The sequence below is a fragment of the Kogia breviceps genome, chromosome 2 (genome assembly GCF_026419965.1).
Source record: "Kogia breviceps isolate mKogBre1 chromosome 2, mKogBre1 haplotype 1, whole genome shotgun sequence".
Taxonomy (NCBI): domain Eukaryota; kingdom Metazoa; phylum Chordata; class Mammalia; order Artiodactyla; family Physeteridae; genus Kogia; species Kogia breviceps.
Genome location: NC_081311.1, coordinates 60886870 through 60900818, shown reverse-complemented (window position 1 = coordinate 60900818; position 13949 = coordinate 60886870). Strand labels below are relative to the sequence as shown.

Genomic DNA, 13949 nt, shown 5'->3' with positions numbered 1-13949 from the left:
AAGTGAGAGATGGCAAAAGTGTGAAGTTAGATATTAGTAACACAAGTAAAACTGGAAAATTTCAAATTTTGCAGAAATTAAACAACACACTCTTTAACAACTAGTGGATCAAAGAAGAAATCACAGGGAAAATTAGAAAATACTTAGACAAATGAAAATGAAAACACAATATACCAAAACTTATGGGACACAATGAAAGCAGAGCTAAGGGAGAAATTTATAGTTATAATGCTTACATTAAAAAACAAGAAAGATCTCAAATCAACAACCTAAAAGCTAGAAAAACAAGGACATGCTTAACCCAAAGCTAGCAGAAGAAAGGAAATATTAAAGGAGAAGTAAAAGAAAAAAAAAAAGAAAACTAATGAAAACAAAAGTTGGTTCTTTGAAAAGAATTTTGTCAACAAAATTGACAATCCTTTAGCTACATGGACTAAGAAAAAATAAAGATTCAAATTACTAAACTCAGAAATAAAGTGGGGATACTACTATTGATTCTACAGAAATACAAAGGATTATAAAAGAGTTCTATGAAAAACTGTACACCAACAAACTGAATAACCTAGATGAAATGGACAAATTCCTAAAAACACAAAACCTACCAAGACTAAGAAAAAAATGGAAAATCTGAATAGACCTATAGCTAGTAAGGAGACAATCAGTAATCCAAAGTCTCCTGACAAAAGAAAAGCCCTAGACCTAATGGCTTCACTAGAGAATTCTACCAAACATTTAAAGAAGAACTAATACCAATCCTTATCAAACTTTTCAAAAAGAGAGGTAAGAACACTTCCTATCTCATTCTATGAGGCCAGCATTATCCTTTATACCAAAGCCAGAAAAAGACTCTACAAGAAAACTACAGACCAATATCACTTATGAACACTGATGTAAAAATCCTCAACAAAATACTAGCAAACAGAATTCAGCAGCATATAATATTAAAATGATTACACACCATGACCAAGTAGAACTTATTCCTGGAATGCAAGGATGTTTCAACATATAAATATTGATCAATGTAATGGCTACATTAACAGAATAAAGGAAAAAAATACGATCATCTCAACAGATGCAGAAAAAGCAACTGACAAAATTCAGTATTCTTTCATGATTAAAAACACTCAACAAACTAGGAACAGAAGGAAACTACCTTAACATAATAAAAGATATATTTGAGGGCTTGCCTGGTGGCACAGTGGTTGAGAGTCCGCCTGCTGATGCAGGGGACACGGGTTCGTGCCCTGGTCCAGGAGGATCCCACATGCTGCAGAGTGGCTGGGCCCGTGAGCTGTGGCCGCTGAGCCTGCGTGTCCGGAGCCTGTGCTCCGCAATGGGAGAGGCCACAACAGTGAGAGCCCCACGTACCGCAAAAAAAAAAAAAAAAAAAAAGATATATTTGAAAAACCCACTCAATGGTCAAAGACTGAAAGCTTTTCCTTTGAAATCAAGAACAAGAACATGGATGCCCACTTTTGCTACTTCTATTCAACTTAGTACTTAAAGTTCTAGCCAGGGCAATAGGCAAGAACAAGCTCAAAGGTGCCCAAACTGGAAAGGAAGAAGTAAAATGATCTCTGTTCACAGATAACGTTATCTTTTTTTTTGCCACACTGCGTGGCTTGCGGGATCTTAGTTCCCCAACCAGGGATTGAACCTGCACCCTCAGCAGTGAAAGCATGGAGTCCTAAGCACTGGACCACCAGGGAATACCCAGCAGATAACATTATCTTATGTTAGAAAATCCTAAGGATTCCACAAAAAAACTGTTAGAACTAATAAATGAATTCAGCCAAGTAGCAGGATGCAAAGACAACACAGAAAAATCAGTTGCATTTCTATGTACCAATAATGAAAAATCTAAAAGAAAATTACTAAAACAAGTCTAAGTATAACATACTTAGGAATTAACAACCAAGGAGGTGAAAGACATACAGTGAAAACTACAAAAAAAACTGCTGAAAGACAACATAAATAAATGGAAAACACATCCTATGTTCATGGATTGGAAGAATTAACATTGTTAAAATGTTAATACTACCCAAAGCAATCTACAGATTCAACACAATCTCTATCAAAATACTAAAAACAGAAACAGAAAAACCCATCCTAAAATTCATACGGAATCTCAAGGGACCCAGAATAACCTAAACAATCTTAAAAAAGAAGAACAAAACCAGAAGACTCACACCTCCTAATTTCAAAACTTACTACAAAGCTACAATAATCAAATAGTGTGTATCAGCATAAAAACAGACTTACAGACTAATGGAATACAGAGCCAGAAATAAACCTTTGTATATATGGTCAAATGATTTTTGACAAGCATGGCAAGGCCATTCAATGGGGAAAGGATGGTCTTTCCAACAAATGGTGCTGAGAGAACCGAATATCCACATGCAAAAGAATGAAGTTGAACCCTTACCTAATACCACATGTAAAAATTAACTCAAAATAAATCAAGGACCTAAATGTAAGACTTAAAACAATAAAACTCTGAGAAGAAAACATAGGAAAAAAGCTTTATAACATTGGATTGGGCAATGATTTCTTGTACATGACCCTAAAGGCACAGGCAACAAAAGAAAAAATAGACAAATTGGACTTCGTAAAAATTTTAAAATTTGGATACAAAGCACAATATCAATGGAGTAAAAAGGCAACCCACAGAATAGGAGAAAATATTTGCAAATCATACATCTCATAAGGAATTAATATCCAGAATATATAGAGAACCTCTAAAACTCAACAATAAAGAATGAATAACCCAATTAAAAAACAGACAAAGGACTCAAACAGATATTTCTTCAAAGAAGATGTACAGGCGGCTGCTAATAAGTACATGAAAAGATGCTCAACATCACTGATAATTGGGGAAATGCAAAACTGCAATGAGATACCACCCACTAGAGTGGCTACTATCGGAAAAAAAAAAAAGAAAATAACAAGTGTTGGCAAGGATGTGGAGAAACTGGAACCCTTAAGCACTGTTGGTGGGAATGTAAAATGGTATATCTACTATGGAAAAGAGTATGGATGGTGGCTCCTCAAAGATTAAAAACAGAATTATTATATGACCCAGAAATTCCACTTCTGGGTATATACTCAAAGAATGAAAGACAGTGTCTTAAAGAGCTATTTGCACACCCATGTTCACAGCAGAATTATTCACAATAGCTGATGTGTGGAAGGAACCCAAGTGTCCATTAACAGATGAATGGATAAGCAAAATATGGTATATACATACAATGGATTATTATTCAGCCTTAAAAATGAAGGAAGTTCAGACATATACTACAACCCTTGAGGACACTATACTAAGTGAAATAAGCCAGTCACAAAAAGACAAACTCTGTATGATTCTACTTATATGAGTTACTTAAGAGCAGTCAAAGTCATAGAGACAGAAAGTAGAATGATGGTTGCCAGGGGCTGAGTAAGTGGGAACTTCCTGGGGAGTTACTGTTTAACAAGTATAGTGCTTCAGTCTCAAAAGATGAAAAGAGCTCTGCAGATGGATGGTAATGATGGTTGCATAATAATGTAAATGTACTTAATACCATAAACTGCACATTTAAAACTGGTTAAGATGGTAAATTTTGTTTTATGTTTTTTTCACAATAAATTTAAGCAAATTACCATGAAATCAGCTGTAACTTAAAAAAAGAGGGTTTTGCCAAAAATAGGTCAGAAAGCAGGATGCTTCACACTGTAGAACACTAAAAATCAGTACATACTCAACATGTCTTGGTTTTAAATTATTTAATATATAAACTTTGATTATCAATTTCCTTGTAACTTAACATACAAACACTGGGTATTCTAAAGAAAGACATTTGGAAAACTGGTTGTTTCTTTTTCTTACAAGCTAAAATTGCCTACTTAAGTTAGTCCCTACAATTATAAGTTTTCACAGTAACAAGCTAGCAGCTTATCCACAACTATTCAGTCCTAGACAAGGGGTTGTTTTGTCCTCAAAGGCTGTGAAACAAACTGAAGTTAAAAATCTTAAAATACGGAAGTCTTTTTATATTAACATTGTCCTAATGGACTGAATGGAGAAGCCAGGTGATAGGATTTTTATAGACCAAAATAATTCTTACCTGGAAGATCACCCTTTGAAATGGTATCTGTATCCAAATTGTAGGTATCCTGGAGACGCAACAGAGCTTTGGCTGCCCCAACCTGATCTTCATCATTAGGGAAGTACTGTCTCTGAACGGTTAGGTTAGAGATAAAACCTTAAAATAGGGGGGAAAAAAAAAAGAGTCTAGACACGGGTATGAAATGTACAGTGTGGGAAATATAGCCAATAACTATGTAATATCTTTGTATGGTGATGACATATCAGAACTAGACTTATCATGGTGATCATTTAAAAATATATAGAAATATAGAATCAATATTTTGTATAACAGGAACTAACATAGTGTTGCAGGTTAATTATATTTCAAAAACAAACTCATACAAAAAGATATCAGATTTATGGTTATCAGAGGCAGGAGGTGGGTGTGCGGGGTAACTGGAGGAAGGCTGTCAAAAGGTACAAAGTTCCAGTTGTAAGATAAGTTAGTACTAAGGATGTAATGTACAACACAATAAAAATAATTAACACTGCTGTATGTTATATATGAAAGATGTTAAGAAGTACATCCTAAGAGTTCTCATCACAAGGAAAAGCAGTTTTTTCTATTTTTTAAATTTTGTATCTATATGAGGTGATGGATGATCACTAAATTTACTGTGATAATCATCCCATGATGTGTGTAAGTGAAATCATTGTGCTGTACACTTTATACAGTACTGTATGTCAATTATATCTCAATAAAATTGGAAGAAAAAAAGACTCTAGAACCTCACAGACTTCCAATTTCCAATACAGAGTCTTAAAAGGATTTTTCAAAATCTATTTTATTATAATTTTCCACCATACCATGTGTAACAAGAAAAAATTAAATACACTGAAGGAGACTGGACATACCTCTAAGTTGTTCATCTTCCCAAACCATTTTTAATGTTGCTTAAGTAATCTGAGGTCATTGCATAAATTATATCTGTATTAATAGGTAAAGACCAACTAACATAATAGAGTTTTTAATTACACAACACAGCCTCCACTAAGCTTGAAAAGTGAACATTTAAAGATTTGAAAACGATGTTCATTGGCAACCAATTATACTTTCAGATAACAGTAAGTAAAATGTATGCTCTTAAAGTTATGTTTTCTTCTTCCATGTGCCACATATCACATAAATGTGTAAATACATAAAGTTTGGTGGAATTCTTTAAGGTGAAGGAAGAGACATTTATTACATATTTAAGAGTATCAGGTAAGCTAGTTTATTAAAATATATTTAGATCTGTTTAATTATTAAATATAGTGTTCATCAATCAAGGTTTGTACTCTATAAATCCTAATATTAATTTTAAAAGGTTTTACATAAAATACAACAAAAATAAAGGTAAGAAACTAATTACTGATAACTATATAACTCCTAAGGATAACAGATGCTAAATACTCCTTAAGAGATCAATACAACAAAAACAAAAAGTGATTTAAAATTTTAATAACATGTGTCATCATTTGCAAATCAAAGTTAGGTACGAGACTTCCCTCCATTCTCATTTACTTATAATCAACTATGCATACTTTGATCATCAAAAGGCCAGGCATTTTTATGTTAATTGAAATGTACAAATGAACAACTAGCTGGAAGAGGCCGAAGTCCATATTAAGCATTAGTTTTAAGACCAACTCCTAGTCACAATATCCACATGGAATTTTACAAGCAAGTTTTACAGAAGACTGGAACGTTTTTATGCCCCAAAACAAAACCTATGAAGTTACTTAAACCCTCTCTAATAAAAAGAAAAAACATATATCTACTATAGCATTATGGGATGACTGCCACAGATTAAAACGCCTGTCTTAAGGTTTACTTTATAAAAAAAAACTTAGTTCTTACTTGAGATTTTTTTAAAATAATAAATAAATAAATGCGTGTGCATATGTATATATGTATACAAACGCATACATATATGACCTTAAAAATGCTTTCATGGTGTTACATGACAACAAATAATCACAGGTACTATTTCCTTCTCATCTCAAAGAAGTATTCACAAGTGCTTGCCTTAATTTTTATTTTCAAGGTTTCCTGTTCTATACATAATAGTTTAGTTTACTGCTCACAAATACTTGAAAGCACCCTTGGAGTGCTTCATCTACACAGTTGGCTCAGTTCTCTCTTTTTTTTGCCACCTTCAATCATTCAACAAATAAACACTATGTACTAAAGCATAATACCTCTACTTCATTAAACTCCAGCCTTAGTTTCCTGTTTCTGTTACTAAAATATCTAAAATATCTCAATACTCCAACTACAATTTTATTGTTTCAATTAGAAAGACATTCATTATTACTGTTTGCAGCCTCAATTTTTAAATTTATTGTCTGTGTTAAACAAAACAATCCTAAGCTTCAAAGTACTATGTAAAACACAGCTAACATTTTTCCTTATTAGTATCACTCCCAGTACATTAAAAACTGATTAGAAGATAAAGACTTACCCATAAAATTGTTTAAATCTGAAGGTAATCCTAAAATGAAAACAATTACCCTCAGAAATGAAGCTGTACACCAAATAATTGATTCACTTTTTTAGATTTCAAAGCAAAAAGGACCATGTTAAATGAAGAGCAGAAATTACATTTTAACAATAAAGTTTTATATTTATTTCCAGTTTTTATTCATCTTTTTTTTTAAACCAAGAATTCAGGATGTAGACTAAATTAACTCTAGTCAAATCAAATACATCTCAGCAATAATTCAGTTACAAGGCTGAACACCTGATGTTCTGGCAACTGAATTTATCACTTCTTCTGGCATGTCTACAGGTGGTAGCAAAAAGCCTTACTTTTTCTTTGGCTCATTAGTCTTACCATCTGACTTACCATCCGACATATCCTTAAGGACCAGATTCTCCAACTCACTCCACTCGGTGTTCAGACGTTTCATTAACTTAAATGCATTTACAGGGTGTCCAACAAATCCTTCTGGATCTTTTGTTGCTGTGCTCGTTAACTGATCTAACTTCTCTGCCCATCTAAAAATGTAAGACATAAGTGGAATCTACATAAAGTATATACACACACAATAAGGAAGAACACTAGTAAAGCACTCAAAAAAGATTAGAGAGTTTTGAGGTAAAACTATATTTAAAATCCTTTTAAAAGTAAAATTACAAAGGATTTTTAAAAAGAAAGATTCTCTTACAGATAAAATCTAGCTTGGCAAAATAAAAATATAACTACAAGACTTGTTTTAGTTTTGTTTCTCCCAAATGGTTACAGTAAACATAACCTATCTTAGTAAAAGTTGTGATTGGATCCCTCTAGTAAGAATCTAAAAATTCATTTCCCTACAGGTCCTTAAAGCCAAATAACTGATTATCACAAAGTAATCAGCCCAATCCAATTTCAGTTACATGTTCATTTAAATCAAACTTACAGCAAAATTTTATATTCAGTATCTAGAAACTGTATTTTAAAACAAAAGAACTGAATACTTAGCTACTCATTAAACAAAGGTTAGGAACTCTCAGCTCAGAATTAAATATGAACCTGAGTCAATTAAAAATAAATTAGGGGACTTCCCTGGTGGCGCAGTGGTTAAGAATCTGCCTGCCAATTCAGGGTACATGGGTTCAAGCCCTGGTCTGGGAAGATTCCCACATGCCACGGAGCAACTAAGCCCGTGCACCACAACTACTGAGCCTGCGCTCTAGAGCCCGCAAGCCACAACTACTGAGCCCACGTGCCACAGCTACTGAAGCCCGCACACCTAGAGCCTGTGCTCTGCAACGAGAAGCCACTGCAATGAGAAGCCCACGCACGCAACGAACAGTAGCTCCCACTCGCCACAAGAGAAAGCCTGCACACAGCAACAAAGACCCAACACAGCCATAAACAAATAAATAAATAAATAAATTTAAATAAATAAATTAGCATTTAAGGAAAAACTATATCAATTAAATAATACTATACTTATCACTGTAATCTCTAGAATGGAACCATAGGACTGAAGGATAAATAGCAGTGGAAAATTGCTCCAGAAGGTGGCTTGATTAGGGAGGTTAGAAGAGGATAGAAGATATTAGTAACCATTGAAAACAATTGTCAGTCAATGACCCATACCTATTTATATTCTTATCTCAACCCATATTCTTCAAGTGAAGTCTTAGCCTGGGCCTAACTTCTGTTTTCTGTGCTCCTACTTTAGCCATTTCAACTGGCCTTTTAAGACTGACAGAGGGCTTTCATTTTTACTCAAAGAATGTTTTAGCTCTATGAAGAAAACATGAAGGTGGAATCAGAGTCATAATAAGTAAAACACTTTGCTTACTTTTTTTTTTTTTTTTTTTTTTTTTTTTTTTTTTTTTTTTTTTTTTTTTGCGGGCCTCTCACTGTTGTGGCCTCTCCCATTGCGGAGCACAGGCTCCGGACGCCCAGGCTCAGCGGCCATGGCTCACGGGCCCAGCCGCTCAGCGGCATGTGGGATCTTCCCGGACCGGGGTACGAACCCGTGTCCCCTGCATCGGCAGGCGGACTCTCAACCACTGAGCCACCAGGGAAGCCCTTTGCTTACTTTTTTATTTGTTCTAATTTGTCCTCTTCTGCCTTAATATAGTCTTTCAGCGAAGTCACCAAATCTTTTTCAGTACGGATCAAATCAGTCATCTGACCTAGAAGGAGAAAAACGGAAGAAAGTAATCAAATACCCATACTGGTCAAAAGAAGTATTTTAGAATAATTTAAGAATGACTGGGAATGCTTCATTCTGAGAGGACTTACCTGGCATGAATCAGATATGTTGGAGAGGGCATCATATTTCCTTTTTTTTAAAACCAGATAAATAAAAATAAAGCCGAAAACTCTTCTAATCATGTGTTCCAATTCAAATTTTCAAGCTACTTAATTCTGCAAGCTTGGACCATATTGACAAATTGTCTTTTCATCTAAAAATTTACTTTTTAATTTCAAAACCTTACTTTCCAAGGATCAATGTTTCTTCTTCCCTACCTCCCCTCTCACCTTTTTGTGGTTTTGAGACTACTAAGAACTAAATTTTTATTCAATAAACAAAGACCACACTAACAAAGAGTATACTTCTCAACTGCAATTCAAATATCCGTATTTAATTATTCATAATGGGAAAACAGAACTCATCATTTTACATCCCAAAATTAGGTTTCATAACTATAATACTTGTTTGTGTTTTATTTAGCTCTACAATCATGTGAGGGTAGAAGTGATCAGCAGGATGACAGAAAACTTCTCTCTTAAGACACATGAAGTATGCATATAAGAAAACATAAAAGACTAAGTATATACATTAAATGATTTGCTGGGTGGACTCACTACCAGAGAATTTTCTTTGGTATGCTTTTCTAAATTTTTATAAATTTCTAATCTGAAAATGCATTCCTTTTGTAATCAGAGAAAATAATTTAAAGAAAAAAATTGAATTTAAAAACGAGAGACTTTTAGAGGGGCAGGGACTGAAGTAATGTTTCAGTCTCTGGGAACACAATGTATTTGTTTTTACTGATCTAAAAACACTAAAAAATGGAAATTTTAAAATGCAAAAACAACAAAAAATAATTAAGACTTACCAATTGAAGTAAAAAAGCCTGGATCAGCCAAAGACTGGGGAAGTAGAAACCCTACAACTAAAATACACCAGATCATCTTCAGAGGCTTACTTTTACAGGATCACACACCTACAAGAGAAATATAGCCATTATTTTAAAAAAGGAGGACTTCCTTGGTGGCGCAGTGGTTAAGAATCCGCCTGCCAATGCAGGGGACATGGGTTCGAGCCCTGGTCCGGGAGATCCCGCATGCAGCAGAGCAACTAAGCCCGTGCACCACAACTACTGAGCCTGTGCTCTAGAGCCCACAAGCCACAACTACTGAAGCTCATGTGCCTAGAGCCCGTGCTTCACAACAAGAGAAGCCACAGCAGTGAGAAGCCCATGCACTGCAACAAAGAGCAGCCCCCGCTGCTCACCACAACTAGAGAAAGCCTGCACGCAGCAACAAAGATCCAACTCAGCCAAAAATAAATAAATAAATTTAAAATAAAATAAAATAAAATGTTAGAATATGCGTAAAGGGAAAAAACGTTTCAGAGCTTTCTGCTAATCCTCTAAATTCCTAACTTCTTCCATCCTTTCCCTACAATGGCCTTAAATTTTAAAATAAGTTCAATTAAAAGTTGCAGAGGGGGCTTCCCTGGTGGCGCAGTTGTTGAGAATCCGCCTGCCGATGCAGGGGATGCGGGTTCGTGCCCTGGTCTGGGAGGATCCCACATGCCGCGGAGCGTCTGGGCCCGTGAGCCATGGCCTCTGAGCCTGCACGTCCTGAGCCTGTGCTCCGCAGCGGGAGAGGCCACAACAGTGAGAGGCCCGCATACCACACACACAAACACAAAACAAAATATCTTTAAAAAAAAAGTTGCAGATATTGGGGTGATGAAAACATTCTAAAATATACTGTGGTGATCAACTGCTGAAGAACACTGTGAAAGTACTAAAAACTACGCAAGCATGAACATGGGTGAACAGTGTGGTATATGAATTATATCTCAATAAAGCTGTTTTATTTTTTTAAAGTTGTACAGAATTTTTTAAAAAATACCAACCAACCCTGTCGATTTAAGCTAGCAATTTCTCTCAAAGGGCCCAATGCTGAGCTTTTTCTCTTATCTACTGTGTTCTATCTAAAAAATCCTTAGCCCAGTACAAAGCTGTGGCATTTTTTTCTAAAACCTGGCAGCAAAGCCCTTCTGTCTTTTTTGCTTTGTCCTCCGTAGTACTGTCTTTTCTGGAATGGATTCTTCATGACAGATGCAGATTATCAAGTAACCAGCAGAAAGATTTTTACCCTGTTTTCCCAAAGGCCCTGTTAGCACTCTTCTCTTGCTCCTTCTCCACAACATACATGGACTTTAAGTCCTTCTCCTTTATTACCTTACAGGAAAATAAATTACAACTGCAGTAGCATTTGCTCCAATAACAGACACCCACTGGTTATTCTGACTTGTCACCCTATTCCTCTTTTGTACAGACACCTCTGACTCTTCCCAAGTGACTTCTCCTAAAGCAACAGGTTCAAGTCCACATTGGAAAACTCCCTATTACACACATACTACACACACAAAACACTTTCCCTTAACATGAATCAATAAAAATAGATCACCACAGAAACTGACACTGACATCCTGGAAGTACTCCTAAGTCTCCTCCCTCAAGTCTGCAAACTTCCAGTTACTTCCAGAACCACACAGTAGTGAAATACACTGTTCTCTTGGCTGCTTTACAGTAACTCTTTGGGAAGGCTTCTAGCATGCAGCAGATGCAGACACTTCCTCTGCTGGGTTCCTGCCAAAGCACAAGACTTTTTCAAAATCCTGGGCTGTCTGAACAGTCTAGAATTTTCTCACTGTTTAAACAGATTTCTGCCATAATTTCTTCATAAATAAATGTTATTTCCAGCAAATACAAATGCTTTTGCTGTACTAACAGAAGGCTAATCAGAAATGTTGTCTAAACGTTTAACTCTGATGAGAAAGTTTACATTTGTCAGATAAGAGCTTATCATTTTTTCATTGCTAAAATATATTTTGTCCCTAAAGTTTCTGTCATCTTTTATCATCCTTAAACCTCACAATGAATCAAGAACCATTAGCCTACAGAAATTACAAAAAAGAAGCTTGAAAACTGCTTTATTCAAGATGGACTAAAGAGTTATAATCAACAAAAAAAACAACAAAAGGAAGTTATTGGACCTCTGAGAGAAGAATTTTTAAACTTAAAAATGATAAGACAACTTATCAAAAGCCAGATGGAATTATATACACAAAATAATTTAGGTTTATGAATGTTTTTAAAAAATTAACTACAAACTAGGAAACTAAAGAAAACAGAGCTCATTTAAGGAACTCCTAAAAATCAGTAAGAAAACTACTAAGATGTTAGTAGATAAGTGGATTAAGAACCCAGAAAGCCACAAAAGAGGAACTATAGTTAACTAAACCCCCAAAAAACAAAAACAAAAACTCACTCATTGGTATTCAAGGACACAAAAAATTGAAATAAGATAGCCAGTTTTTGCCTATCAAATGAACAATTAAACAAATTCAACAACTTAACTTAAAATATCTAATGACACTGTTATATGTCAAGAAACTTAAAGTAAACATATTCCTTACTTGTAAATTTAAATGAAAAACAAGACTTAAAAATTAACATCAACTCTCATTCATTGCTGGTGGGATTGCAAAATGGTACAGCCACTTTGGAAGACAGTTTGGCAGTTTCTTAAAAAATTAAACATACTCTTACGATATGATCCAGCAATCATGTTCCTTAGTATTTACCCAATGGAGTTGAAAATTTATGTCCCCACAAAAACCTGCAAATGTATATTTAGAGCAGCTTTATTTATAATAGCCAAAACTTGGAAGCAACCAAGATTTCCATTAGTAGGTGAATGGATACACTGTGATATATCTAAACAACAGAATATTATTCAATGCTAAAAAGAAATGAGCTATCAAGCCATTAAAAAAAAACATGGAGGAAACAAATGTGTATTACTAAGTGACAGAAGTCAATCTGAAAAGGCAACTATGTACTGCATGATTCCAACTATATGACACTCTGGAAGAAATAAAACTATGAAGAGAGTAAAAAGATCAGTGGTTGATGGAAGGAGGGCGGATGAACAGATGGAGCATAGAGGAATTTTAGGGCAGTGAAAATATTCTACAATATCATAATGATGAATACGTGTCATTATACATTAGTTCAAATTCATAGAATTTACAACACCAAGAGTAAAGAGGTAATGTTAAACTATGAACTTTGGGCAATTACGATGTGTCAATGTAGATTCATCAATTTTAACAAATATGCCATTCTGGTGAGGGACTATGCATGTGTGGGGGCAGGGAGTACATGGGACATCTCTGTACCATCCTCACAATTTTGCTGTAAAAAAATGAACTCCTGAAAAAAATAAACATCAAACAACCCTGCTGGAATCTGTATTGAATGAGATTGTTTCTACTACACTCTGGCAGAAAGTTATAAATAAATACTAATCAAAACAAAGAGGGACTTCCTTGGTGATCCACTGGTTGAGAATCCACCTGCCAATACAGGGGAAACGGGGTTCAATCACTGGGCTGGGAAGATCCCACATGCCTCAGAACAACAAAGCCCGTGCACCACAACTACTGAGCCTGCGCTCTAGAGCCTGCAAGCCACAACTACTGAAGCCTGCGCACTCTAGGGCCTGCTTGTTGCAACTACTGATACCCGTGTGCCCAGAGCCCATGCTCCACAAGAGAAGCCACTGCAATGAGAAGCTCACGCACCACAACAAAGAGTAGGCCCCGCTCGCCACAACTAGAGAAAGCCCATACGCAGCAATGAAGACCCAACGCAGCCAGAAAAAAAAGAAAAAAGAAAACGAAAACAAGTAACATTAGAGGGCAGACAGCAGAAGCAAGAAGAACTACAATCCTGCAGCCTGTGGAACAAAAACCACATTCACAGAAAGACAGACAAGATGAAAAGGCAGAGGACTATGTACCAGATGAAGGAACAAGATAAAACCCCAGAAAAACAACTACATGAAGTGGAGATAGGCAACCTTCCAGAAAAAGAATTCAGAATAATGACAGTGAAGATGATCCAAGACCCTGGAAAAAGAATGGAGGCAAAGATTGAGGAGATGCAAGAAATGTTTAACAAAGACCTAGAAGAATTAAAGAACAAACAAATAGAGATGAACAATAAAATAACTGAAATGAAAAATACACTAGAAGGAATCAATAACAGAATAACTGAGGCAGAAGAACGGATAAGTGACCTGGAAGA

The 13949-nt window shown here is 35.4% G+C and overlaps 1 protein-coding gene across 4 annotated transcripts in view; it reads right to left on the bottom strand.

Annotated features, from left to right (window-relative positions):
• Positions 1-13949, bottom strand: part of P4HA1 (prolyl 4-hydroxylase subunit alpha 1) — a 97840-nt gene that overhangs the window by 58314 nt on the left and 25577 nt on the right. For all 4 annotated transcript variants that reach the window (XM_059054216.2, XM_059054217.2, XM_059054219.2 and 1 more), the window contains exons 2-5: positions 9675-9782; positions 8648-8744; positions 6955-7106; positions 4104-4241 (exon numbers count right to left, since the gene is read on the bottom strand). In XM_059054216.2, coding sequence (XP_058910199.1) covers positions 4104-4241; positions 6955-7106; positions 8648-8744; positions 9675-9750 — 463 coding nt within the window. In that variant the 5' untranslated portion in view covers positions 9751-9782. The remainder of the gene's footprint in view (positions 1-4103; positions 4242-6954; positions 7107-8647; positions 8745-9674; positions 9783-13949) is intronic.